Source organism: Apus apus, chromosome 10, assembly GCF_020740795.1.
Source record: "Apus apus isolate bApuApu2 chromosome 10, bApuApu2.pri.cur, whole genome shotgun sequence".
NCBI classification, from domain to species: Eukaryota; Metazoa; Chordata; class Aves; order Apodiformes; family Apodidae; genus Apus; species Apus apus.
Genome location: NC_067291.1, coordinates 21,615,672 through 21,643,101, shown reverse-complemented (window position 1 = coordinate 21,643,101; position 27,430 = coordinate 21,615,672). Strand labels below are relative to the sequence as shown.

At 46.9% G+C, this 27,430-nt stretch overlaps 1 protein-coding gene across 4 annotated transcripts in view; it reads left to right on the top strand.

Moving 5' to 3' along the window:
- MAP1A (microtubule associated protein 1A) overlaps positions 1-27,430 on the top strand; it is a 53,035-nt gene that overhangs the window by 10,340 nt on the left and 15,265 nt on the right. The window contains exons 1-3 of one of the 4 annotated variants that reach the window (XM_051629032.1): positions 10,527-10,556; positions 26,367-26,449; positions 27,061-27,201. Coding sequence is in view for 3 of the 4 variants with exons in the window: in XM_051629029.1 (XP_051484989.1) it covers positions 26,367-26,449; positions 27,061-27,201 (224 nt within the window). In the remaining variant the exon portion in view is untranslated. Of the gene's footprint in view, positions 1-10,522; positions 10,557-26,366; positions 26,450-27,060; positions 27,202-27,430 lie in introns of those variants that run through there. The other 3 variants (XM_051629029.1, XM_051629030.1, XM_051629031.1) reach the window with 3 other exon arrangements.

Below are 27,430 nucleotides of genomic sequence, written 5' to 3'. Positions count from 1 at the left end.
TCTGGGTCTGCTGAATAGTAAGGTGAAAATTCTGTTCAGCTTTTAAAAGCAATTGAAATTGAAGGAAATGCCTTCCCGAATCAGATCAGGGTCTGTCTAGCCCAATATTCTGTCTTCAGAAGTAGCAACAGGGGATGCAGCTCAGAGAAACACAAGCCTAACTACTTCTGATTGCCCTTTCCCCCCTCTTAGGTCCTGCTGTGCATACTGCCTTGATGAGGGGTGTTAAAGGACACACCTTGAGCAACTCCTCTTCCTAAAAAGTTGTTTAATCCTTTTTGAACCTACAATTGCTGTCTGCTTCCACAGTCATGTAGCAGCAAGTTTCTGAAATTCACTATCTAAAGAAAGTTCCTCTTCTGTTTTAAGTTGATTTAGCTTTACTGAGTGCTCCCCAGGTTTTACCATTTTTAGGATTTGGTGAGTAATGACCTGATCTACTAACTTTGATATAGATATATATTTTTAATTATTATTTTTTATAAAAAGCTCATTTAAAAATGGAAGAGTTCTGGACTTTTAAGACTCATATGATAGTGGCACTGTTCAAACATCTTAATATGATCTAAGCTAACTGAATTGATAGACACAACACTTCATAAGCAGCAGCAGGCAGTGCATCCTAGATAATCTTCTACTGTCATACAAATTATAGAAAGTTCATGAAGCTGCACTTCTAAAGAAAAGAAAAATCACATGTTTGAACAAGGTCTGTCACATCTGAAATTTAGCAAAATACTGGATTCCCTGTTTTAATGAAAAGCCCTTGTCACTGCCTGTCTGTAATCATGGGCCCTGTTTGTGGTGTGGTGCTTATGACTTCTGGTAGTACTTGAAAATGAATGTAAGTTTTGCAGTTCCACAGCTGTTGTTCATGAGTGATACCACCACAAAAAAACCCCTCCTATCTGTGCTCCAGACTTCAGCATCCTCTGGAGTTTGAGTGGCTTCCATGAGGTCTAGCTGAAGTCAGTGCTCAGCTGGCCCAGGTTCTGGGAGCTGGGCTCTCATGCTGGGAAGCTGGACTGGCTGTTGGGACTGAGGGTTTGTGGGTCAGAGCAGCATCTGTAAGGACTTTGGCACCTGGTTCTATTCCTCTGGGAGCTCAAGCATTTCAAGGGTTACAGGCAATGGTCTTAGCATCCTATGTTAGGGTTCTTCCTCAGTAGACACCTGCCATCTTTTAGTGTGCAACCCATTTTAATTCTTTCTATTATTTTGCCTAGAATAGCGTTTTTGTTTCTTTCATTGACTGTCTGGCCTTATTCTCTTATCTCTAGGTTTTTTATGAGCTGTTTATCTTTTTCTTCCCTCCCCCCCCCCCCCCCCCCCCCCCCCCCAACAAGTGTTCAATAGCCCTGAGGGAACCAGAAAAAAAAAGCTTGTGTTTCCACTCAATGCCAGCAGAAAAACAACACAGGCTGTTGAAGGCACCATTTTCTCCATCTTACAAAATTTTTTAGCTTTCAGGCACTGGGTAGCAGTTTGTGGAGGATCTGTATGATGCAGAACAGTGCTCTGAAAACTATTTTGTGTTGTTCATTGCAGTAGTTACACACAGAATAACTTAGGGGGGAGAGGGTTGGGGTTTGTTTGTTTGTGGTTTTGTTTTCTTTTTCTTCAGTGCTGCAAAAGCATTTCTTCAGCTTGACAAAGGCAGCTTTCCCTGGGTGGCCACGAGCACCATAAGCACAGCAGCTGCAACCACAGCGTGGCTCCTAAATGGGGCTGGTTCTCACACACTCTTTTGGAGTCCTCACGTTGTTCTGTGTTTACCAGCTATGCTGAAGCTTGGGATACTTACTACAAGCTAATCCAAGCTTTGGGTGACTTTTTTTTTTACAAATGTTGCTGGGATTCTAGCATCAGTTCTATGTATAACTGATGGGTAATAAAAGCCTTGTCAGTGTAGTGTTAGTGTATCATTATTTCTCTGTGGCTCTGTACACATTTCTCCTGTAGTGTTTGTGGCTTCAGTGGCTTAGAGTGGGCTTTTCCAGGCCTTGTCAGCTCAACCTTGCTAAGACAAACGAGATGAGCAAAGGAGAAGGAGATTTAAGTAGGAACATAATCTTCAACATGTGACAGTTTCCACACTTGTGTATCATTTTCTGTCAGATTTCTTGGTCTGTTCCCTCTACTGTCCTATGATTGCAGTTCTCCAACCCTGTTCCTTGACTTTTAAAGAATCCCCAGTACTGTCATAGACTTGAGGAGGTGACCAGCTGCTCTCAGCTCCTGCTGCCCCAAGTGCTGCACTTGAGTACCTGGAGCTATGGAAGTGACTTTGGGTGCTGCTGTGCCTGGGCTCATGGACACATGGAGAAAGGTCTGCCCATGGTGTCTCTGGTGCTTCCCAGGGTGGCTCCCTGCCTGGAAGCCTCTTCACATAGAGCCAGCACACGTGCACTGTCCCACTGCTCCTGTGGGGAGCAACTGGCAGGATGCGTGTGCTCGATGCAGGAACACGGGCTGGGAGTCTGGCCTCAGCCTGCTCTGCTGCCCCAGCCTGGGCACAGGGACTGAACAGAGTCCCCACAACGTGATCCCCCTCTAGGATCTTATTTCTTCCACCAGGTGCAGATTCAGAGGAGTGAAAAACAGTGTGGAAGGAGCCTGTTAATCCTCTTTTGCCATGAGATTAATTGTTGTCATGTGCTATTGTAATTTTAATGCCATAATTCCTGCCTCCTTAGAAAACAGATGTCCCTCAGCCTGACTGGCTCTGCTCCAGGACTGTCTTGCCCCATTAACCATGGCACTGCTAGAACCTGTGCCTCCTTCCTCTGTAAGAACTGGGAATTGCTGACTGGAGGCACTCTTGTCCTTTCCTGATGTTGCTTCTTTCCTGGGGAATCTGAGATTACATGCTCTCTATTTGATACTGAGAAACTTTAGTAGGCTTTGTGCTAGAAAATCATGAATCCTGAAGTGGAGTTAACAGGGGTCATTAAGGGCTTGTGTCTAGAGGCATCTTTTTGTGAAGTACCAACTTGTTTTCACTCTACTCTGTGTAACAGAATGCCTTGCTGCTTGATTTGGAGACTTCAGGAGATTGTGTGCAAAAGCAATCAGATTATCCTGATTTCATGCTAGGATGTGCTGCTGCTGCATCCCCAGCAGATCCTTCTTCCATCTGTAATTTTTTTTACTTTTTGCTTTATCCTGCCAGCCTGTATGAAGCATAATGGAACAAATGAGTCAATTCCTGAGTTCCAGCTTTGAGAAACTAAGAGCACTGTGAAGAAAATAAACTCACTGTCTGTACAAAACACAGACAAAAATAATAATTGGTGAAGTTTTTCCTTTGTTTTCTGCATTTTATTTCCACAGAGAACTAACTTTCCAATTTCATGAGTTTCTTAGCTCCAAGCTCCTTGAGTTGAAATTAGCGCAGTCATGAATTCTCTGGCAGCTTTTCTAAAGTTAGAACCTGCACTACTAAATTATTACTCTTGCTTCTAAAACCAGACATTGTGGTTAAATGTTGTTGACCGTTCATGGAATTCAAATTCTTGAAGCGTGTGTGGAGGCAAAGAGGAGAGAATAAGTGGGGTTGTGCTGGAACAATCCTTTGCATCCGTGCTGGGCCAGTTCTGCTGTGCTGCCTTCGTACCTGAGGATTCACCTGTCAGGGTCTGTTTGAATAGACCTTGAGAGGAGATTAACCCTTTCATTTGATAGGAAAGGAAAAGAATTGGGAGGTTGTTGGGGAAGGGTTTGACTTTTTTTCAAGACACAGAGGAAAAGAAGCATATTTTGTTATTTTGTTGTCTTTAGTACTTTGTGTCCTGGTAGATGTGGGTGTTTTAATTTTTGTTTGCTTTTCAAAAGAAATACTAAGTCTACACTGGCTTGTCCGTGAAGTGGGAGCTTGGGAATAACTTGGTGATTTTGGTTTCTCAGTCCTTTGTTGAATTGATTTGGTGCCATGCGTTCTGAATCCATTTAAAACTGTTTTTTTCTCCAGTCATATTGGCCTCTATCTGTAGAACTTTCTAGGATGAGACTTATATTTCTCATGGCTTAAAAAAATAAAAAAGACTCCCCAAACAACACAACAAGACAAGACCATATTTTTCTTTCAGATTACCTCAGTAGTGTTACTTATTTTTGTAAAACGATCCTGGCTTTTGTCTGCCTTCAGTTTGACAGCAGCTGTTGGGGAATGTGGGAATGGTTATGCACAATGTTCCTTTGCCTTCAGGTAGGTGAATGGTCTGGGATTGACCTGATCCTGTCTAATCTCTGCCTCTGAAATTTTATTGAGTACAAATGATTTTGCAGGAAAATCCACACTAGACAGTTTGACTCCAATAAAGAAAATTCTCATGGGATCACTCTTCTAAAGATGGAGTTTGCTTGCATTTTTATTCCTATTTCATGAGATGAATAATTCAAAGTGGTTATTGATTTTAAAATTATTTTTTTCCTCCTCTCCATTTGTTTTTCATCTCTGGTTTCATCTGAGCTGCTTCCTTGCAAGAAGACATGTGCTGCAGTGCTGATCTCATCCTACAGGAGGGAATAGTGCCTAAAATGGACATCCTATTTGATCCATGTCTAAAGAACATTTGCTTATTTTGCATCTTTTTTCCTGTTTCTTGACTAGTAGGCCTTATAAGCAGCAAATGGCTGAGAACTGTAATATCCCAAACATACACACTATTTACTAACACTAGTTAAGAAGGACTAATATTTCATTTCTTGACATTTAAAATATGCCTGGGACAAACAGTTCCTCTTCTGTAGTCAACATCTGGTTATTTCTTGTGGTATCTTTGCTTGCAGTAGCAACTAGATCCTGTGGCTGTTAGTTTTTCTTGGAATTTTTTCTTGTCTTCAGACTTGGATTCATTGTGAGAAGTCTCCATACACTGCCAGATTAATCGGCATGAACCTGACAGGCTATGGGCCCCACAGCTTCAAGAAATGTGGCAGAGCTGTTTTGCCTTGCTAACAGACAAACGCCTGCATTTCAACATCTGTTTCCAACTTTAAATATCACACTGAGGAGAAAACTGAAGCAAGACTGGTGAGGGTTAATAAAAAGGCACCTTTTTGAAGCAACTCTTCTACAGTTTTTGACAGTCACATGAACATGGCAGTATATCCAGGGTAATGTCAACTTTTCCAAAAGTATTTTGTCTTGGAAAGTTTACCTGGTTCACTGCCAGTTCTAAATCCTACCCCACCCTCTCCCTAGCCTTCCCCTCGGTTTGTCTGCCAGCCTTAGCTCCCTGCCTTCACTTGCATCATCTGCACTGTTGCTGCTGATGCTGCCTGTCTCCTAGGATCCTGTGGTCATTTGGTCAGAACTGTTCTGCAGGTGTCCTTCCTGTGCAGCATCAGGGCACCTGTAACCTGCAAAACTGAATGGGTACCTGGGGAACTGGTGCCTCTGGACAGTCACTCTTTCATAAGGATGTGAGCAGACTTTTTGTCTCTGTTCAGGCCTTGGAGATTGAGTTAAAACAGCAAATTCAGAGGAATCTGACTCTTCTCAGGGCAGCTGGTGTCTTTTACAAGAGATAACTGGATGGTTCTGAAAAGAATGTGATCTGAGACAATCAAACACGTCTAGAAGAAAAAGATACCATCAGCAGGAAGAAGAATCTCGCACCGTATTTTGGCTCTTGTAGCTTCTCTCACACTGTCTTTGTGTTTCTTTCTTTCAGTGCTAGAAATAGCTTGTACCTTCTCCTTTGCTCTGTATGTCTGTTGAGGAACCAAGGCTGTGCCTCTGCTTGGGGCAGTCCTGTGGCTGCTAATCAGGTTCTAGTGCTGGCAAAGGCTGCTGCTTCCAACTCCAACGTGGAGTAGGCTTGGGTTCTTCTTTGGGTAGATGTGTGCTGCTTATTGGAAGCACTCTTGGAGAAGTCTTTCCTTGAACTCAGTGTTACTAGGAAAACATGAGGGTTTGATGCCAGTGTCACTAAGACATCACTAGGATTTGATCCTAGTCCCCCCTTCCTCTCTGCCACAGTAAGACACCCTTTGGGGACCCTGCAGGGGACACACAGCTGTTCTGATTGGGCCCCAGTATTTGCCTCAATCCTTCTTTTCATATTCCTTCTGGTCTCTCTTAGTGCTGCTCATGTTTGCTCCAGTTTCGCAGCCTTAATTTATAAACCTCTTTATCCTTTCCACTGAGAGTTCTAGACAGGTCATCTGTCGTTTTCCCAAAAGCTTTTGAGTTGCTGAGTTAAATTAGGATCACCATTTTTAAAACCTTATTTTCTGGGGCAAGAGAGACCAGAATGTTGCCACAGAAAACTCACAGGGTTCGTGAATTTGTTTAAAATGCAAATTGGAAGAGAGGCTGGTAACAGGTGCTGACAGAGTCTCGGGTCCTGTGCTGGGGATGCTGTTAACACAAAAGTAAAACCTTACTTGGTGAAGAAAATGATGAAGAAATTAATGGAATGGATGACTTGGGTAACCACTTCTACCCTTGTCAAATACCACAGCAAGTTTAGAGAAGCTAATTCTCAATAGCTCAGTTAATCACTCCTTATGTCCTGAAGTATCAGAAAGATGAAAAGATTGTTCTTAAGGAAGAGAAGCCTAAATGTGTAACTGTATTGGATGTGCAAAGAATAAAGTACTTAAGGGATCAAAGGTTCCTTGAAATACAAATATACAGGCAACTAATTAGGTGTTGCTTTGTTTCAGAAATGGTTATTAAGAAATATAAGGAAACTTTATTAAAGGGGGAAACAAAACTTCAGTCAGAATGTATCTACCATACAGAACAAAAGGTACAAATAATCTGTAAATAAGAAAGGAGACATGAAGTAGGGAAGACTAGTTAAATAGCTGCACAGAAAGATACAGAAGTATTCAGCAAAAACAAGTGTCCTTTAAAAACACCCTAGTAAAGTCTGCAGAAGAGAGTAAAAATTGCTGCATCTCAGCAGAAATGAGGATAGAGAAGAGAATGTTAGAGGTGATTTGCTAAAGACTTAAACAAGCAATGGGTTCATTGATGGACTGACAGCAGGATAGCCTGTGAGTCAGCAACTGGACAGTCAAGGAAAAGCAAAACCTTCCAAGATGATGGATGTGAACAAATCCTTGGCACTTCTCTGCAGTCTCCTCTGCATGGCATGCTGAGGTGATAGGCTCAGCTCTTGGAATTACTTGGGCAATCTTGTGTAATGAGCCTGGGATGCAGTGGCAGAGGGCTAGAGTTCTGTGCAGTGGGAGCTGCATGCTTTTCATGCAGAGGTAGGGAGAAAAAAAATCCTTCCTAATAAAAGCATAAAATTCAAATTAATATCAGGGCTCAGGCTGGGTAAGGCCATGGTTATTCTCTGTCCCAACACTTTTCAGAAGCTAGTATACTGTTCATTAGAATCTCGGTTCTCACTAAAGCCTTTGGCCTGTACTGGTGAAGGAATCAGTTCTTAACATCACCCACTTAAGTATAAGTTGGACATTAAGAAGCCTAGTTCATCTGCAGCAGTAGTGGCAAATCCATCCTGTTGCTTTGTCCTCAGCACTGCTGCAAAGCAGCACCTTACAGATGATACCTTTTGCTCATTTTGTGCATCTTTACGCTGAAAAGGGGTCCTGCATGGTTGTTTTGCAGTCATTCTGTAACTGCACCTGTTTACTGTCTTCTTTACTTCTGACTCCTTATTCACCTTGACTGTGCAAACCTCTCTGGCTCATGCTGCAGTAGGATGAGAAGCATAATAGGTGGTTGTAACCATCTCCCCTAAGAGTGCCTGTTGTGGTGCACAGGGGATGAGAAAATGAGCCTGAAGGGATGATCAGCAGAGGACGCTGAGAGCATAGACAGCGAGTGTAGTATGTTCATGTTTGGGGGATAGGAGGGAACTAAATGTAGCCTGTAGACATAAGCACAAAGAAAACCCACGACCTTAAAAAGCACCCTCAGGGTGGAGCCAGCCCACTGCTGTCTTGTGCAGGGGCAGTAGTGTACTGGGAGTGCACTGCAACAGATCCTCTTCTAGGATTTCATGGAAATAAGTAAGCTTTTGCTCACTGGTAGCTAAAACATTTTCTAAAGCTAGAATGAATGTGCTATTCTCTAGTTATTATATAAAGAATCAATATAAATGTCTTCAGGATACCAAAATAAAAAACCTGGAACATGGGACACTTTTTAAAAGGTGTTGGAAGGACCTGGGGATGACTAATATTAGTGTTATACTGGTGTTCTCAGTGAATAGATGGATACTGGCAGATGTCATCCTGGTACTGCTCTTTATCATAATGAGGGAGGCTCTTTCCAGCCTCACTGTCACAAGGAACATGCCCTAGCTCTGTGCTGTTCAACATATTCATAAATGGTTTGGAGTGTAGTGTCAATGCTGAAAGAACTCAGCTGGCTGCTGACTTGAAGTTGCTGGTGGTCACTGCATGGAGGGCTTGCTCTGAAGAGCGGCAGCGATCTCAAAGCTTTGCTGTAGCCACATGATGGACTGTCTGGTGGGAAGCTGAGCCTTTCTGCAGCCAAAGGTGGGATGCTCCCACTCCCATCTATGCAGTGATTTGCTTTTCCACAACTCTCTGATCATTTATTTCACAGTCTTGGCTACTGTCAGAATCCGTGAATTCCATGATGACAAGACTTGAAGTCACATGTAGTGCTCAACCTTTCACTTTCCAGCAAAACAGCAAAAAGATCAGCTCTACTCAGTTAGTTCAGCTCTCTGTTCTCTTTAAAAGAAGACAGCAGGGACTTATACTCCTTTATAGAACTCAGGCTTTTTCACCCAAAAAAACTGGCTTCAGACTGAACCCTCATTTTCTTTCCAAAGATGAATCCTTTAAGTATCTCAGTTGAGAACTGTGCTTGAAAGTGTTGACTATTACCTGTGTTTGTTTGTATTGGTGACTAGATCCTCACTGCAGGGAAGTGATCGAGTGCTTCTGTTTAATAGATGCCTTTGGATTGTTAAACCCTGGGACAGTGTGCCTTGCTGCAGGTCTTTTAGAACAACTTTGTCCCTCCTGTGGCTGGGAGGTTATGCTGTCCTGATGCTTCTGGTGGCTGGAAGGGAGCTGTGTCCCTTGGCATCTGTCAGTCTGATTGGACTGTCAGGTGAGTGCTTGGGTGCAGATCTGCTCCCTGCAGTGTCTCTTGTGTTGGAGGTGACAGCAGAGGCCAGAAGGCTCTGTTCTGTTCTCTCCCAGTGCTCTCCGCAGGGGCTCCAGCCACTGGGAGTGGTTCCCAGCCATCGCAGCAGACTAGGGCATTTCCTGCTTGTGTTTGGAACTGCTGAGCAGAAGACTGGGGTACGATGGGTGTAACGGAGCAGTTCAGCAGCTCCCTTAGCATGCAACTTTTTTTTTTTTTTCAATGCTTAGCACTTCAGAATTTTAAAATGTTTGGCCTTTTTAAAAAGGGTGTTAAAATGAGGATGTTACCTGTTCAAAACATACAGAAATCAAAGATGTTTGACTCTGGTGTGCTTATTTTTCCTAAGGTTCACAGATATTTGCTGTTCATTGGCATTATGTGAAAGCTACAGAAGATAAGGTTCTAATTTTTTTAAAAACTCATCAAAATTCGGTGATATTTTTATTCTTGAGCATTTGTTTGTCTCTAACTGCCCTTGGAAGAGCACTGAGAGGGAGACTTGTAGGGCAGGCAGGACATCTCCAGCTTTCACAGTTAATTCTGGAACCTAAAAGTAAGCTGGGATCTTGGGTAAGGCAAGAAGGGCATCAGTAGTGGTTTCAGTGCTTTATATGAAAACAGGTCACGATTGACAACTAGGATGTTATGGAGTAATCTGTATATTCCAGCATTGATGGGCCTAAGCCTAGCAAAGCAGGAACAAGGAAGCATAGTGCTCTGTCCAGTGTCTTGGAGATTAAATGAGCCAGACATTGATACTGGTCATGAGATGAGTTGCAAGGGTCTTAGAAAACGATTTAAACATTTATCTGAAACAGTGCTGGGAACAGGTCTTCAGAGGTCAGGTTGCTGGTGTTCTTGCATCGCTCTCAGGTCCTGTTTGGTGGGATGTCAGGTCCCCTTTGACACGTCCCTGCTCGCTGGCAGGCGGGCACGGGCTGTGCTGCTGAGGCACCGCTGTCCCCAGGAGGCTCCGGGTGCTGTGCCTGGTGTCTCATCTTGCATCGCTTCAGTCGGAGGAGCTGCTCTGCACTCGGAGCCAGGCATGAGTTCCAGTTTAGAAGCAAGTTAAACCAAAGCCCCGCGCAGATGATATGGGAGTGCCCCTCGGGCAGAGGAGCAGCCAGTGTGCGGTGTTGGGGTGCGGGGGCTGTTCTGGCAGTACGGGAGCCCCTACGTTTGCAGGAGTCTGCCCGGTTTCCCGTGTTGTGGAGCCGCCCTGAGTCCTGCCGTTCGCAGTCGCCCGGACGCTGCGTCTAAACCAGCCTTCCCGCCGCGGGCCCCGCAGCCCCGCAGCCCGGGCGCTCCGCAGCCCGCAGAGGGTTAAGGCGCGGCCCCGCGCACGGGGGCGGCGGCTCCTCCCCCGCCGCTGCAGCCCGGGCGGTGCCTGCGCACCGGGCCCGCCGCGGCCGCTGCTCCGCCGGCGCTGCCGCCTGCCATGGTAGGTGCACGGGCCGGGGGCGCGGGGGGCGGCAGCCTCGGGCACCACGAGCCGCTCGTACCGCGCGGGGCGGGGGATGCGGGACTGCGCCAGCGCTGGCTTTGTTCTTGCGGTGATGCTCGTTGGTGCTCTGAGAAACGCCGGGCGGCCGCGGGAGGACGCGCTGTTCTGGGGAGGTGACCGTGCCCCGCGGTACCTGCGAGCGCGCGTTGCCCCGGCCGGGCTCTCTCGCTGTCCTCTTGCCTCGCCTCGAGGGGGGAGTTGCTGGGTCGGCTCTGCCCTTGCAGAGGAGCAGGTGAGGAAATCTGTGCGGAGCAGCCTATAGCAGATGCGTTTTTCTTTTCTTGGAATTTGATTCTGTTGGAGCTGGGGGGGTGACTGGAGCTTGAGGGGGAAAGGACCAGTGACAAGGGGAAGGGTGGCTGCAAATGGAGCGTAGTTTTTTTATGCTCTGAGGACCTCGCCCCTTCTCAGCTGCTCATGTCCTGAGTGTGGGAACAGAAACGAATTCCCTGGCTGCTCAGCTGTTTACAGCACTTGTGTCATTAGCTCAAACACAGAAGGATGTGTGAAGATGGGTGTAGAGAAGAATCTGGAGAAGATACTCTGCATGTCAGGGACTTTGGGGTCCTGCAGCATGATGTTTTATCCCAGTATAGTCTTTCCTGAAGATGGTGTGCTGCTGGAGCAGGGCGGAGGTGGCACAGGGCCTCACAGACCCTCCCTTTGGGCAAGGCTTGGTGAAAGCCAGTATTAATGTCTGTATCACTGTGCAGCTCAGTGCTGATGCTGGAATAAGGCTAATGCCAGTCAGGAGGGGGAGGGTTGTTAAGGTGGACTGCCATCCTGTTGATGAGATGGAAGAGAGATAGAGGTCCCTTTTTGTGATTTCTTTCCCCTGGTTCTGCGCACCCACACATGAGTAGTCTTGAAGTAGCTGAAGTCTGGCTTTGAGCTGCTCAGCACAACATTCTTCCACTACAGGAAGCCAAAATCCAAATGTGTCCAGTTAGTGGGGGAGGAAACAGGGAAGGTTCTCTTACAATGTGAGTGATTCAGCCTTTCTAGGGCAGCAGAGGAGACATGGCCAGGCTTGAAGCTGATTTTCATCATAGTAGGCTCTAGGGAGGGGTTTTGTGCTTTAGAAATGAGAATAGCAAAGTGTTTTTATTTTTCCTAGCAGTGATCCTTGGTCATCCCTCACCCTGCTGTATTCCCCAGGTAGCACAGATGTATAAGGGCTAGCTTCTCCCTTTGATTTGCTCTTCTGCATCACCAGTGGTATAGCGTGATGATGACACCTTAGTAGTTCACAGACACATGGTGTCCTATTTTAATAGGGTATCTTTGGCCTCCTTTATTCTTGCCACCAGCAAACATGTTGTTAAAAGTGTTAAATCATCTGTATGCTAATGCTAAAATGTGTTGAAGTATTTCAGAATAGGGCCTTTTATCTCCAGGGTTCAGAGCTAGAGGAGCTAGAGCAGGGTTTGGCATGTGGCACAGACCAGGGGATGTGACCATGAATATCTGTCAGGCTCTGCTGTTTTGGGCAAGAGGGAGGAGAGGCAAATCTCACTGAGCAGGGAGGGAGCAGAGAAAAGCAGTCAGCAGTGAGGCCAACAAAAGCTCTCTTAATAGAGAAGAGAGGCGGCTGAGAGCATTCATACTGGGACTGTCAGTGATGTAGGGAAGGGAAAAAGGAGGGAGCTGGACACATTTATCACAGTGAGCTGGGAGGGGAGGAGCGTGGCTGCTGCACACTCGCACACGCAGGAACACACGCGCACACACACACTGCGGCAAATTCTGCAGCTGGTGCCTGCTGGCTTATGACTGCAGAAAAACAGGCTCCGGTTTAAACTCTCTGATCTCAGAGACGAGGCTGTTTCTATTCCAAGTAGCTCTGGTTCCACTGTGAAAGCCCTGCAGGCTGGGCACTGTTCCAGAATGACAGGGATTCCTCTTTCTCCTGATGGAGCAGCGGGCCCTTTGCTGGATAAGGTCAGTACCCTCCCTGTCTTCCCGATGGCTCCGTCCTGGTTTCCTGCATCCAGATTGCATGTCTGTCCTTGCACTTTTCTCCAGCAAGTGGCTCTCGTACTCAGGCCAGCACCCTTTTTTCCTGCCCTCCTTTCCTTTCTCTGTGGTCTGACCAGGCCAGGCTGTCAGATCCTCTGTCTTGCTCACATTCTGCAGAGAGATGTCTAGCTTTGCAGTAGTTTCTCTCCTAGCAAAACAATCTGTCCTGTTAGGTTTTTTTGCCACTCTTCCTCATGTGTGTGTTGTTGGCATCCCTGAGTCATCCTCAGCAGACATGCAGGTGAATGGGTGGTGGACTGGAGCACTGGAGTATGGTGAGCAGTAGGCAGCACAGACTGCCTTTGGTTTAAGCAAGGAAGCTGTTTGCACATGAGCAAGAGTTGCAGCGTGTCTCGTTCAAAGGAGTATGGGTGTACTCCAGAGCAAGGGTGGAAGAGGGGTTCCTCAGCATGAGCTTCTATGGTACGTGGCCTGGTGCTCTTTGTACGTGTTCATACAGACCAGCCTGGATAACTCCTGGAATGGCTGCATCTCACAAAAGAGGAAACTGGGAGCCTATTAAGGATCCAGCAATATATCTTTGTGATCAGTGTCTGTAGAGATCCTGGTGGGGGCTACTTCTGGCCACTTGGCCAGCACAGTCAAGTGTGCTGTGTTCTTTTCACAGGCTTTTACTACTAACTGGTTGGTAGAAGGGAGACGCTTCTAGGCCCTTGAAAGGGAATGCTATGGGAGGCTGAAGTAGTTGAGATTGGTTAGCATACAGAGACCTGGCCTTAGTAGCTCGCTCAAAATGCAGGGTGTATCTGCTGGCCTGTGAAGGTTCATTAGGCAAAAGTACCTGGGGAAGAAAGGGAAGTTCTGATGGGAGATTACCCATCAGCCCAGTAACTATGGGAGGAAAGAGAGTAAATTACAGGTAAATGAATGCTTAGAAATTATTCTGGGGGGAATTTATCAAGGTGGAAAAAGAGGATTTATTTTTCTCTTCACTCAAAAATCCTGGATTAGCTACAGCACTATGTCTTTCTGAACTCCAGCACAAGCCTTGTTGCTGTTGACAAGAAAGACTAGAGAAAGTATTGAGCTACTTTGTTTCTAACTTCTCACTTTGTACTAGTTTTTTTTCTCCATCCTGTTAGAGGTGCTTGGTTGAGCAGTACGAATTCCTCTTACAAACACAAATGCTTTGTGTTTGTCTGGAGTCAATACTTCTCCTTCTGCTAAAGCATGTGAAGTAATAGGTTTCTACCTGTTCTGTGCAAATGGGTGGGGCAGTAGAGGAGGGTCATCCAGATGGGTGTCCTCACTAGGACAGCACACACAGTTTGGTCTGGGCAGCTCCAGCCCTGACCCTGCCCTCCTGCCCCTCCAGCAGTAGTTGTGAGCCATGAGAGCAGTGGAGGGACTACAGGGAAGATGGAGGGAGCTGGGATTATTGCAGTGGGGCAGTGCAGGGTGGACACACAAAAAGCCTTCACTAATTCCGTGCCTTGCTGGGCCTCAGCTGTGTGGCTTATTTCTGCCTTTGCTTCACACTAAAGAAATGGAAATATGTTTCTACATGTGCTGACTGGTGACTACAGATCCGTTCTCCTCTTGCACTCTCCTGTCCAGGATCTCAGAAGTTAGTACTAATGGGACAGTTAGTGGTGTATCCAGCTCTTCAGGAAATCTATGCCGTTCTGAGGCTTTTTTCACAGATGAACTTGAGCACTGGTGTCCTTGGACAGGTTCTTAGTTCTTTTGAGATACATCTTTAAGTCTTACTGGACTCATGTCTCAGATATATAAAATAGTACTGGCTTGTGGTTTTTGTTTTGTTTTTATGAGGAATGCAATTTTGGTTCACTTCTACCTTTCTGAAAAGCATCATCCAATTTGTGTTTTGGAAGAAATGAGTGAGCCCTTTCTTTGCTTTTGAAAACAAAGGCTGGGATATTTCCTCTAAGAGAAAGAAGGTTGAGAATCCCAAATGGAAGGAAGCATGTAAGCCACAGGGTAGGAATTAATATGCATGTCTGTCATCAGTATTTCCTACTGAACAACGTGTGTGTCTCTCTGCACACATGATTGTTGTTCATGAGTCTTCCTATGAAGCACCACAGTCTCTGGCAATTTAATAGAACCTACCTCAGAGCCCTGGGTTCACAGTTCTACCAGGTGTGTAAGGTTCCTTGTGTCCCTGGCATTCTGCAAAACAAGAAATCTTTTGTAAATTTGTACTAACTTTTGGGATCCTGGAGAAGAAGGCACAACAAGAGGAGAACTCATCTATAGTCACCAGTCAGGCCCATGAAAACTTACATCCTTGTCTTTAGAATGAAGCAAAGGTGGAAACAAATCACAGGGCTTAGGCTCAGCAAGACAGTTTCAGACCCCTCCTACGTGAAAAGCTGAGCCTCTTCTGACTCCCCTGGGAGGCAGCTAAATGCCTTAAGCTTAATAAACTGTTGTTATTAAGTATGTTCACAAATAGATTGTGCTAAAAAAGCATGGCAGCATAACGGGCAAGTCTGGATTGTTGTTTTCTCTATTGACTTTCAAGTTAAGAGATTAAGTTAATTGCTTTTCTGCTTGCTATAGCTAACCTTGATTTCACTAGGATCCAAACATCTCACCTGTGCCACTGACTATTAAGTTCCAGTGCCAAATTCTTAAATAATTAAGGAGAAAACTGGAAGGAGAAGGCCATTAGTATCTCTCTCTTGAATGCTGCCTGAGGAATGTCAGTCTGTCATCAGGCACTCAAGGAGAAGTGGGCAAGAAGCCAGCTATTTACTTTCTGGTTGACTAGATTTATGTTCCAAAAGGCTTTCTGAGATGGTTTAAGAGGGGTAAATTGCAGTACTTGGACACAAATACCAATATTGCTCAGGCCATTTAAAAAGTAAATGGCTTCAAACAAATATGACTCCTTTCCATGGTAGAAAAACATTGGATAGGGTGATTCTCTGTGGCTTTGATCTGTGTGGCATCTTTTTTAAGAACCAGCTTGCAGGCTGGTAGGTATGAGCACAACATGTGTTTTGGCCTAGTTCCTGGTTGCTAGATTTGTATGGAAGTTTTAATTGTTGTGGGGTTTCTTTCTTGCTGTTGGTCCGTAAGACAAAGACAGTTGTCAAGGAAGAGGGAGGCATGGGAGTGTGGAAGGGTTCTGTGCCTGCATGGCTCTGAGGGAGCTGAACAGGTGAGAAGCCCTGAAGCAAAAGTGCTCATGATAGTGGAGGCCTTTTTTAGTCCTATTTCTCTGAAGTCAGTAAGTTCAGTCCCTGATTTTACTGTGTCATCTGCAAGTGGAGAGAGACCTGGCCAGACTAGGTAGCATTCAGAAGTAGAGGCTGCTGTGATGATGTGAGACCTCAGTGAGCTCCGTGCACGGCTGGCAGATGAGTGGTGGTCGTCCAGTTGACTTGTCACCAGTAGTGAGAAAGGATGTCCCTACTCTGCTGGAAACCTCCTTGGCTTCTCCCAAATGCCTCTCTCTTCAACACTGAACAGACAAGGCCTGTATTTGCTAGCAGAAGGGACAGGAGGCCTGGAAGCTCTGCGGTTTGAAATAACTTTCTATATCCCATTCATTGGGATATGTTGTAAATCAAATCCCAGGAATCCAGACCATGGAGAGAATCTATCAAGTGGCAGCTAGATCTGAGAGTGCAAAGTCAAAATACAGCAAGGAAAGGTGTTGGCAGAGAACAGCTGCTTTTCCCCAAGGGCTGGCAGACTACAGTGCTTTACCACCCTAACCACATGGAGTCCACAGCTGGTTTAATATCTGTATCTTAAACAGAGATGACATTCAGCAGGTCATATTCAAAACAAGCAAGTGAGAGGGAAGAAAAGCTGCTTGGAATGAGACTGTTAACAGCAGAGAACAGGAAAGAGGCTTAAGTAGTCTAAACAGATTCTAGAAATCAGAGGCAAGAGCCTCTTGACAGAAGTTTGGCATCTCAACAGGCAAACAGGAGAAATTCTCAGAATTACTTACTTGTTTGTAGCAGCCATCCCCTCCTTGATACAACTGAGTTCTTTCCGCCTCAGGCAGCTTGCTTACATATTTCATATTGATCAGTTCTCAAAAAAAAAAAAAAAAAGGAGGAAAAATAGGACAGATGACAAGCTGTGCCTCTAAGTCAGTCAAATCAGCATAACGCAGATACTTCAAAACTAGGAGAAATGTGCAGTTTTCTTGAATCTGTTCTGTGTTCTGGTTGGAAGAACATGTATCCTGTGGTGCATATTCTTACTAAGATTAAGAAATCAAACTGCCCAGCTCTGCAACTTGCAGGAGTCTTCAGCCCTGGAATCTGGAGCAGGACATCTTGCCTCTATGCCAACAGGAACAGGTTTGTGGGAGCCTCTGTTCAGGGACTGGCAGCAAAGCACAGCTGGAGTCCCACTGACAAGGAAAACATGAAACATTAATCTGGTTTCCAAAGGGATCATCTCCAAGTCTGTCAGAAGCTGGCAGAATGGGGGCACCAGATAAGTCTATTTGTTTCCTTTTGTGGGTTTAAGAAGTCACAGCTTCACCTCCTCCCAGCTGCAAGTGCCCAGTGCAGAGCTGTGCTCCTGGCTCACCTGGATGCCCTGCCCATGCAAGGCTGGCTCGAGTCAGCAGAGCTGCTGAGGGAACAGAGTCTCTGTGACTGATTCTGCACCTGGCAAACCAGACAGAAGTGCTCATCTTAGCGACTGGTGTAGCTCAGTGGTGGCTCAACTTACAGTTGAGGGGCATCTAATGAGCAGTTAGGAACAGTAACTTCTGGAAATAGATACAGCTGTTTCCAAAGTGAACATCTGTGTCTTCAATTAGTGGTTTTAAAATGGCTGAGCTATCCAATTGCTCTTTAGCATAAAAGTGAGACAGTATGTGCAATTAGGAGGCAATGAGATGGTTGCTATGGTTGGCACAGTATAGAAATAGAAGTTGCCTGGGAGAGGAGCTGTAGATGGCATGATAATATCACAGGGAGGAGGGAAGATAGGAAGACACAGGCAAATGGTTAGGAGGAGTATCTCCTGGGATGTGTTATTTGCCCACAATTTCCCATACCTTAAAGAATATTTCTTCTCCTCCTCTTGCCCTCCTGCTCCTTCAGCTTTGTAGTAAATTCCCACAAGGCTGTCCTCACCCATGGAAACAAAACAAAGACTTGGATATGCCCAGAATTGCTGGGGTTGGTGCATCTGTCCAGGCACCTGAATCCAACAGTCAGGCACCAGTCTGTGCTGCAGCCTTCCACCTAGCACTCAGAATATCTCAGCCATTTCTGGGCAGTTTACAGCAAGCTCCTGCTGTAGTTCTCACCTGGTGTTTCTTCACTTATGTTGCCCAAAAGTCTCATCTGACACATACTACCAGCAGAATGGAAAATGTCCTGTTGTTCTGGTAAACACATCTGAGTGCGTCCACTGAGTGTTAGAGATTGTGTTTGAACTGCTGAGCTGGAGCCAACACTCCGATCTAGGCCTGCAAAGATGCCTCCCTCATCACAGGGCCCTGCCAGTCTGAGGCGTTCCTCCTGTCCCCTGTTGAGATAGCTGTGGCTTGGATAATGAATTGATTATTCCCTGGAGTTGGTGGGGGAGGGAGCAGAGACAGGCACTCCACAGTCTGGTGTTTGGGTCGCAGATGTGTCAAAATCCCATTCACATCTCTCTGCTCGTGGGTGACAAGAGTCAAGCTGTGATGGGTTGGAGCAATCCTGCTCTGTCCTGGCAGGCAGGGAGTCAAGTCACCCGTGTCCTCAGAGAGCGTGCCAGTGAGCAGGACTCTGTGCGCTGTTCTTGCAGGTTCCGTGTCGTCCTCTGACCGGAGCAGGCCTCCCGCCTTCCACCCAGGGTCTCTGCTCTTTGGAGCTCAGAAGTGAGCGGTGCCACCCACCGTGTTGGGGCCTGGGTTTTGTTTCTTGGTGGTTTCTCTGCCCCTGTGGCTGCTCAGCTGGTGTGGTGCCTCTGGTGTGCCCAGCAGGGCTGGTGGCCCCGGCTCGGGGCCTCGGGGCCCGGTGGGCAGCGGCTCGGGGGCCGCGGGCTGTGCACAGCGCCTGCTGCTCGGGGCGCTGGCACCAGCTGGAAGGTGTTTCACACAGACACGGCGAATGAAAAGTGGCTGTGGCAAGAAAGAACAAAGATTTAAACTGGGGAAGTGCAGTGACAGAACACGTTGAAACCAACGCAGCTGCTGTTGTCTGAAAAAAACAAAAACAAAACAAAGAGCTGGGAGCCTGGGATTCTGTGTATGTAAATAAATAAGTACCCTGACAAGAATTCTCTCTGAGTTTGTAGGGAAAAGAAAGAGAAGTGAAAATAACTGATGGATCACTGCAAGTTTAAGAAAAAAATCTTTAATTGCTTTTGTCAATAATTTCAGCTGTTATTTCACTCTAACAAAGATGTTCTGTTATAATCTAAAAACTTTAATATTTTGCTTTGAAATAGAAAGAAATGTTTTTCAAGGACAGTTCAAGAGTAAAACAATTTACTGTGGCAGACAACACAATCTTTGGACTCTGATTTGCAGCTGCGGAAACTCGTGGAGCGGTGGCCCTGCCAGGCTGTGGTGGCAGCTCCATGGAGCGCAGGCAGCCTGCTGCCCCCGCCGGGGCTGAGGCTCATCCTGGCCCGTTCTAGACTCCCATCCGTCCCCTAAGGCTTGAGCCAGAGCCAGACGTGGCTGTTTGTTCGTGGCAGCAGCAGCTCCTGCGGTTTGCTCCGGCCGGCCCGGGTGGCTGCTCTGCCAGAGGCACCTGCCTCCCCCTGCCAAGAGCGGGAAGCAACAGTTTTCTTTGACTGCCCAGAATCTTTTGTTTCTAGAACCCACCACAAATGCCCATACACTGTTCAGAACCTCTTCAGCCCACCCTTCTGGAGGTGTTTCTTTTTAAATACGTTGCAGACTCTGCTGCTGAGGGGTTTGAGCACAAGGCTCCGTACGAGCTTTGCTCTGGCTGCTCTGCAGGACGTTCTGGTGCACGCTGCGGGCGCGTGGTTGCTCAGACTGCCCACACCTGCCCACGGCTGTGAGGTGGCTGAAGCGTCTCGAGGGCTGGTGCCTCCCTGTGACCCTGTCACAGGCCAGGGCTGTTCTGTGGGACTGCACGGGTGCCCTCGCACAGAGAGGTGCCCAGATGCACAAGTCTGTAGGGAAGGAGGAGCTGAATGGTGAACTGGCAGTTGCTGGCCTGTGCAATGGCTGCCAAAGCAATCTTTGTGTTTATTTTTTAATTCCTGAGCCCATCTGACTAGCTGGCAGAGCTTCCAAATCTCCACCTGCCAGAGCTGGTCCCACCAGCTGTGTGCTGTTGGATTTGCATGCTGGAGGAAGGAGCTCAGCAGCTGCGTGCCCTTCAGGTGCTGGGAGGAGGACACTGGTACCAGCAAGAGTACAGTCACCCCTCTCCCTTGCTGCTAAACCACACGGGGCTTCCTTGGTCTTGAGGAAGGTTGGGGCTGTGCTGCAGTAGGAGGTAGAAGATGTATTTATACAGATAGGATAACAGGCAGGACCCTGCTCAGAATTCTGTGTAGGACCTTTCCTCCCTTTTGTCTGGTGTTTATAATCTGTCTCCCAAGGAACGGTTGCTTGCTGTACTCAGTACCATCCTGGAGTGTTTGTGAATAAATGTGTTGTTTCCTTTTCTCTGAATGGACACCATTTGGGGCTGGATCCTTTTTCTCCCATTGGCACTGAAGAATCTGCAGTTAGAGAATTCACAGCCACAGAATGAAAGGGGCAGTTACTATCTCAGCTTCATGATGTCATTTCAGAATGAAGGAAATGGTAGGCTTTCAGTTTGCACTAGCTCATGTTAATTATGCAAGTATATGCGCTCTGAGAACCCTCATGCATGGTTTTACTATCTTCAGAAGTTGACTTTTTTTCAATAGAGCATCAGGAAGACCATATAATACAGGTCTCAGCTCGTTGCTGAAGTGTAGCAAAATGTACTGAACCATAGTGGTTATCTAGGGTATTTTTGTTCATGATTTTTTTCTCCCTCAAAAGATGACTCTATTGCTGTGGCCTAGGTGGTCATTTCACAAAGATGAGCACCTGAGTCCCACTGCCCTGACACCTGGTCTCTGATTTCAGCACAGTGAGTTGTAACTGTAGTTCTTCCAGTTCTGTTCAACGGAGTAATAAGACTTCTGAGGTTTGTTGGTCTGAAAGATTAAAACAAGTGACAAGCAGCAGCTCTTGCAGCTCTACCCTTGCCAGCCCTTCAGAAAATCCCAGAATTTATTATCCAGCTACAGGGTTTTTGGGTGCTTTTGGTTAGAGCAGCAAAACATGCTGTGTCCAAGGAGCTGTGCTGGCAGTGACCTCCCTTTCTGCCTCCACCTGTCAGCTTCTGGGATCATCCTCATTTGGGCATCCTGTCTGTCACAGTTACCCTAGAGTACTGTCCTTTGGTTTGGCCTGCACTGACCTCCCCACATTGTCCTCTTTGCTTGACTGCTGATCACTGAAACCAGTGTCTGGCCCTTTGTTCTCGTGCTCTCTATCTCTTGGCACATGTAGACAGCTCTGGGGGGTTAATTCACATCCACTCCAAAATCTGTGTGGTTTTGCTCATCACTTGCTGTCCTCCACCATAACCAAATTAATTCTATGCTCACTGGGCCACATAATCATAGAGTATCTCAAGTTGGAAGAGACCCACAAGGGTCATCGAGTCCAACTCCCTGCTCCTCACAGGACTACCTAAAACTAAACCCATGACTAAGAGCGCGTCATCCAGATGCTTCTTGAACTCTGACAGGCTTGGTGCCATGACCGCTTCGCTACGGACCCTGTTCCAGTGACCAACCAACTTCTCAGTGAAGAACCTTTTCCTAACATCCAACCTGAACTTCCCCTGACACAATTTCATTCCATTTCCTTGTGTCCTGTCACTGGTCACCAGAGAGAGGAGGTCAGCACCTCCCCTCTGCTTCCTCCCTTGAGGAAGCTGCAGGCTGTGCTGAGGGCACCCCTCAGCCTTTCTAGTCTGTAAGCAGACATACTCTTAACAAAAATAGTAAATTAAGAGTCCCCAAACCAGAATTTTCCTCCCTCCCCACTAATGATCTGTGTGTGCAGCCTGCACATCCTTGAATGCCTGGGAATTCCTCTAGTATTGCTTAGAGAAGCACAGGACATTTTAATGTAATGCCTCCATGGTCAATTCCTGCTGCTCCTGCTGCCTGACATCCTGGAGGTGGCTGCCCTGTAGACAGAGAGCTCCATGTGTGCCCTCTGTGGACCTTCAGGATGAAGGTGACACTGCTTGTGCACAGCAGTGGATAATGTGATCTGTGTGGAGAAGGAGAATGCCCCTGTCTGGCTTGTGAAATCTCAGTGAGGTAATGAATTAAGTGCATTTGTGTATTAAATCTTCACATATGCTAGCAGCAAACACTTTGTGTGGGTAAAAAGCAGCTGATGCCATGAGTCAAAACTACCTGAGACAGAAAACAAAGTAGAAAACAAATATATGGTCAAGTTTTGCAGCATCCAGAGGTAAAATACAAGGGCTTCATGATTTCCTATGAAAAAAAAAAAATCAATATAGTAATTATGAGAAAAGGGATTGGAATGAACATGGAGGTGGCTAAATTCATAGATGAGTCAGTTACTCATAGCTATAAAAGACTGTGAGGAACTTCTGCAACTAAATTGAACAGTCATCATGATGTCCCATTAAATTAATTGAAAAAAAACCCAAACACACAAAATTAAGCACACTAGGAAAATTAAACCTTCCAGATACCTTGAAAGGGCTCAATTAATAGTGTCATGGCAGGGTAAAATTTGGATGTCACTGTGTACCCCTAACTGAATATCCTTATTTGGTGCAAAGCAGTGTCAAGTTATGTTATGATGCATAAAAATAGGATGGGGAATAATACAGAAAATACGATAATGGCACCTTGCGGATCTTCTGTGTTCCTTGTCATCTTGTCTACTTCTGGTCTTAACCTAGTGGCCACAGCAGAGCTAGAAGGGTGTCAGGGACAGATGACAGTGGTTATGAGGGACTAGAGAAACTCTTCTCAAGGAACAGATGGTAAATGCTGGGACCTGCCTTGGTGGGACATGGTGGATGGAAACGTTCTCTGGAAGCGCACGTGCATGGGGAGGGCTGCAGTTATCAGAAAGTGGGGATTTGAATGGGCTGAGAAATTCCATGCTAATGTAGCTTACTTCTGCAGTTTCTGGGGCAGAGGAGATTTCATTTAATGTGGCAGCTTGTGAGCATAGTTTGAGAGGGCTGAGCAGGATCAGGGATCTGTGTCCAGAATGCACCTGGAAATCTGTGGTCAGAGAGCTGTGTCCAGATCTTTATCCAGGTAGGCTGGAGACAGAAGCCTTCAGGAGCCTGAGAAGGATATTCCTCCTACTGGTAAATGTAATTAAGGGATGTTTCCATTTGCAGTGGTGTTTCCAGGCATAGCGTTTCCCTGTGGTAGGGCTCTAGTAAGGACAAATATCTGGCATTGACCTGAGCAGTGTGCATCCAATCACCGTGTCTGCAGAGTCGGTCGTGCCGCTGCTCATTTCTGTTGCACGTAATTTTTGTTAGTGAGAAGGACACCCCAGTGAGTGTGTTTAAATCCTTTTGTCTGTGCAGCTGCTTTGCAGGCCTGCACAGAGGAAGCAGCCAGCCAAGGCTCCTTGGCCCGATGAGCACTTAGATTCAAAGGGAGGTGGTGATGACGGGTGTCCCCTCAGCTGGGCACAGCCCCCGTTGGCTCTGTCACGTACGGGGCAGCAGCCCGGGCACACACAGAGTGGGGCCCTGGGTCCCCATGCTGCTGTCTCACTTGCAGGTTGCAGGCCAGCCTGGAGTTCGTGTGCTGTTCTGCTCCAACTCTGAATTAGGTTGAAGAGCAGTTTGGGGTTTTGGTGTGCACGTGTGTGTGCAGTGCCTCGGTGCCTCTGCAAGCGGCCAGTCCTATGGCTGCGCTCCTGTATCCTTCTGAGAACCAAGTGCTGCAGCTGATAAAAGGGCCTCTGCCCAGCAGCAACCTAGGAACAAAGCTCTGGAGAACCTCACTGCTCTACAGAGTCACTGAATTGTAGGGAATATCTTGATATTGTCTAGTCCTGTCCCACCTGCTCAAGAAGGGTCAGCCAGAGCAGGTTTCCCAGGACTGTGTCCAGCTGGTTCTGAGTGTCTCTGAGGATGGACATTCCACAGCCTTTCTGCACAGCCTATTCCAGTGCTTGACCACCCTCACTGAAAAAAAACAAAAAGTGTCTTCTTGTGGATGGATGGAACTCTATGTGTTTTAATTTGTGCTTCTTGCCTCTTGTCCTGTCACTGGTCTCTTAGTAAAGAAGAGTCTGACTTCTCTTCTTCATTCCCTCCCATCAGGTATTTATACATATGGATAAGGTCCCTCCCCCACCCCAAGCCTCCTTTGTCTTTTCCAGCCTAAACAGTCTGCACGCTCTGTCTTGCCTCATATGAAAGTGCTTCAGTCCCTTTATCATCTTCACAGCTCTTGACAAGACTCAGTGCTTTGCCATTCCTACCTGCCATCTGCCAGCAGCTGCTGGCCCTGCAGCTTGAGCCCTTTCTTTCAAGCAGGAAGGGGACAGCCCCCCGGGGGCTGTGAGCTGAATGCTAACTAGCCTGGCTTTGTGTGCCAGTGACAGCTCAGCTGCTGGGCCCCAACCCCAGAGATGGCAAAAGAGCAGCAGGAGTTTCATGCCTGTTGGTGCTGCAGACAGGCCCCTCTCCCTGTCAGCTGGCATTGCCCCCCAAGCCCTGCCCAGCAGCCACCGGGCTGGCACTGTGTCCTGGTGGGACACGGATGTCCACCTGCTGGGCAGCAGGGACCACCTTGCTTCACCAGCAGACTGCTGGTGTTGGTTCTGGACACCAGGCTGTGTTCTCCAAGTGATGTGGGTAACAGTTCCAAAAAAAGTCTTGTCTGGGATGGATAGGCAGCAAGGTGGCAGAAGCTGGAGCCTGGGCAATGGCACGGGTTTCACTTTGTCCCAGACCTACTGTTGAAAAACGAGAGCAGCTTTCTTCTGTTCTGGATGCTCTGAGCAGTGTGTGAGTGGAGGTCCTGGTGTGGGGTGAGCTGTGTGAAAGCTGCACAAGGCAACCAGAGAGGAAAGGAGGTACTTGTGTTCGCTGCTGGGATCCAGGGAATGCCGAGGAGTCAGCAATGCCTGGTCTGTTCCTGCCACCCTCCCGCCCGCGCCCCGGCCTCTCCCACCCAGACTCCACATCCCATGTCAAGTGGCAGAAATTCCACTGGATTCAGAGCAAACACTTCCTTTGCACAGTGATGGCTTTGTTTTAGTCTGGAGGGGCCATTTTTAGACAAATGGAAAGAACACAAGTTCAGAAGGCAGCTAAAGATGCAGAGTATTAAATAGTTCTGCTGAGAGTTTAAAGCCACTCTCATTTTGGACTGAAAGTTGCCTTCTGGGCATATCTGTCTGGTTTATCGTGAATTGCTGGCAGCCAGAGTAAAACATCCCATTAAACTAAGTTTTATTAAAGTTATATTGAATATTGGCCTTTCCCCAATTTATTTCTCTTTGTGTCCTCTTGGTGTCTTTCTTTGAAATACCAGTTTGATCAAGCTGGTTTAGAAACATTGAGATCTGCCTAGAAAGAAAGCTGATAGAAGGATGTGGAATAGAGAGGGTGGAAAGAACAACATTGTCAGAGAGCAACCATTGTTTGGAGTATAAAAATAGAAACAGATGTCCAATTTCAGTGAAGATCTATGGCCCTCCAGTCTATATCAGGAGTTAAAGCCTATGAAAGATTTAAACCCTATAAATTATACATTCCAACAGTTAAGTTCTAAGTGCCTGGCATGTAGAGTGGATGTAATGTCCAGAGGGAGTTATTTGCAAAGACCAGAATCCAAAGCACTGTGTGCTGCCTGCAATGCCAAGGGAAGGGCTGCAGGAAGGTCCCCACAAGGTCCAGTGTCCCAGAGCTGCTGGGGCTGCAGCCCTCAGGCACCACCACAGATCTGTCTAGTGAAGCAGGAGGGCCTGGGCATTGTGTCAGTATTTTACCAGATATTGTGTCATGCTCATGACAAGCTGAGCACACAAACTGCTTTTTTTGCACTACGAGGTTCTTGGTTCCTCTTCTTTGGCTCTTCCTTTTTTTCCTAAATGTGTGTATAGAGCAGAGTCCCATCTGGGTGCCTGTGTGTGATTCCCACAGGAGGGAGACAGGAGAACAGGCATTCTTATCGTCTCAGTGGTTCCCATAGCAGCAGTTTACCTTCAGGAGTGCACATTTGGATTAAAGTAAAACACTTTGTAAGAGAACAAAATGAAGAATTATGAGAGATTCATTACTAGTGCTGCAGCACTCTGCTGAAGGGTATGTTGGCACACACGGGCTGGCTCACAAAGCCCTGTGGTGACTCAGGGCTGGACAACATCCAGAGGTACCTCTCCATGGTAGCTGAAAGGAGGCAAGACACTTCTGTCAGGAGGGTATAATTTGTGTGTGCTGGTGTTGATGGGGCACAGCTGCCTGGCACAACTGGGCAGTGTGATATGCCTGGCACTGTGGACTTCGGAACGCGTTGGACTTGAGTTGCAAATTGTACTGATTCAGAACTAGGATTTTGTCCTTGTTACTGAAGAGAGTTTGCCTTGTTCTGTGAGACCCAGGTATTAAATTGGGTCTAGAATGCAACTTGAAGCCTTGCAATCAAGCCCATGCTGAAGGCAGACACTGTCTGATCAGCTTCTCCCACCCTGTCTGATCCCTTCCCTGTCCCCAGGCCAAAGAACCCTCCATCACCGGAGTGATACCCTGGAGACAGTGATCCTGGTGAATCCCAATGTGGACAGCATCGTGGCTGAGGTAAGGACCAGATGCCAGCAGGTTTTCTTCACGTCAGCTCTCCCGCCCTTTCTTGACATAGAGGTCATGATCACCACCCTTTGCACCTTCTGGAGCATTTGAAAATGCTGCCAGTCTCTGCAGGGTGTGAAGTGCCATGGGGTTCTGGTCTTGCCAGCCAGATAGTTGGAGTAACCAGGACTCTCTGGCAGAATTTATTGCTAGATAAAGAAGTATGGTGTCTTATATGCTTGTCCTTTAGGAATGAGCTGCTTCCTGGAAGAGTTAGTGCCTTAGAATTGCCTGATTTTTAGGGAGGGCTTCTGAACCTTCCACATTCTGGTTTAATGGGAATCTAAACGTGCTGACCTCTCACATGGCAGTGTAACACCAGACATTCTCTTACCATTGGCCAACTTCCTCTATGTGGATGATGTTGTGACATGGAGCTGTGCCTGGCAGGCAGTAGCAGTGTCTTCCCTCTTCAGTAACCCACTTGTATGTGGAAAACTTATGTTTTGGCTGTTTGTGAATAATGCATAAGTATCACCTGTCCCTGTGGTTGGGTTTCTGGGTGCTGGTGAGGGGTACAGATGACTGTGTGACTGCAGCACTCTGTCTTGTGGTGACAGGTCCGCTCACTGGTGTGTGATTCTTCAGCCCACAAACTACTGATCTTCTGTGGTCGGAGCTCAGACCAGGAAGGAGACTTGATCCTGCAGACGGGGACCTTCACTTACCAGAAGTTTGCTGAGATACTGTCTGACCCAGAGGTGGGTGTGAGCAGCCAGGCAGTGTTTGCCCTCCTGCGCTGCTCCTTTGGGTGTCAGAGCTGCAGGGGGACAGACCTGAGATACAGCAACAACGGCATCTTTTAATAAGGGATGCTGTAGTCTTGGGCATTTTACTTTACCTCCCTGGCTCAAGCTTTCCAAGATGGCAGGCATGGGTGATTCCGCTCTCAAGTGCTCAGCTTAAAATAACCTTCCAGACTGGCTCTGC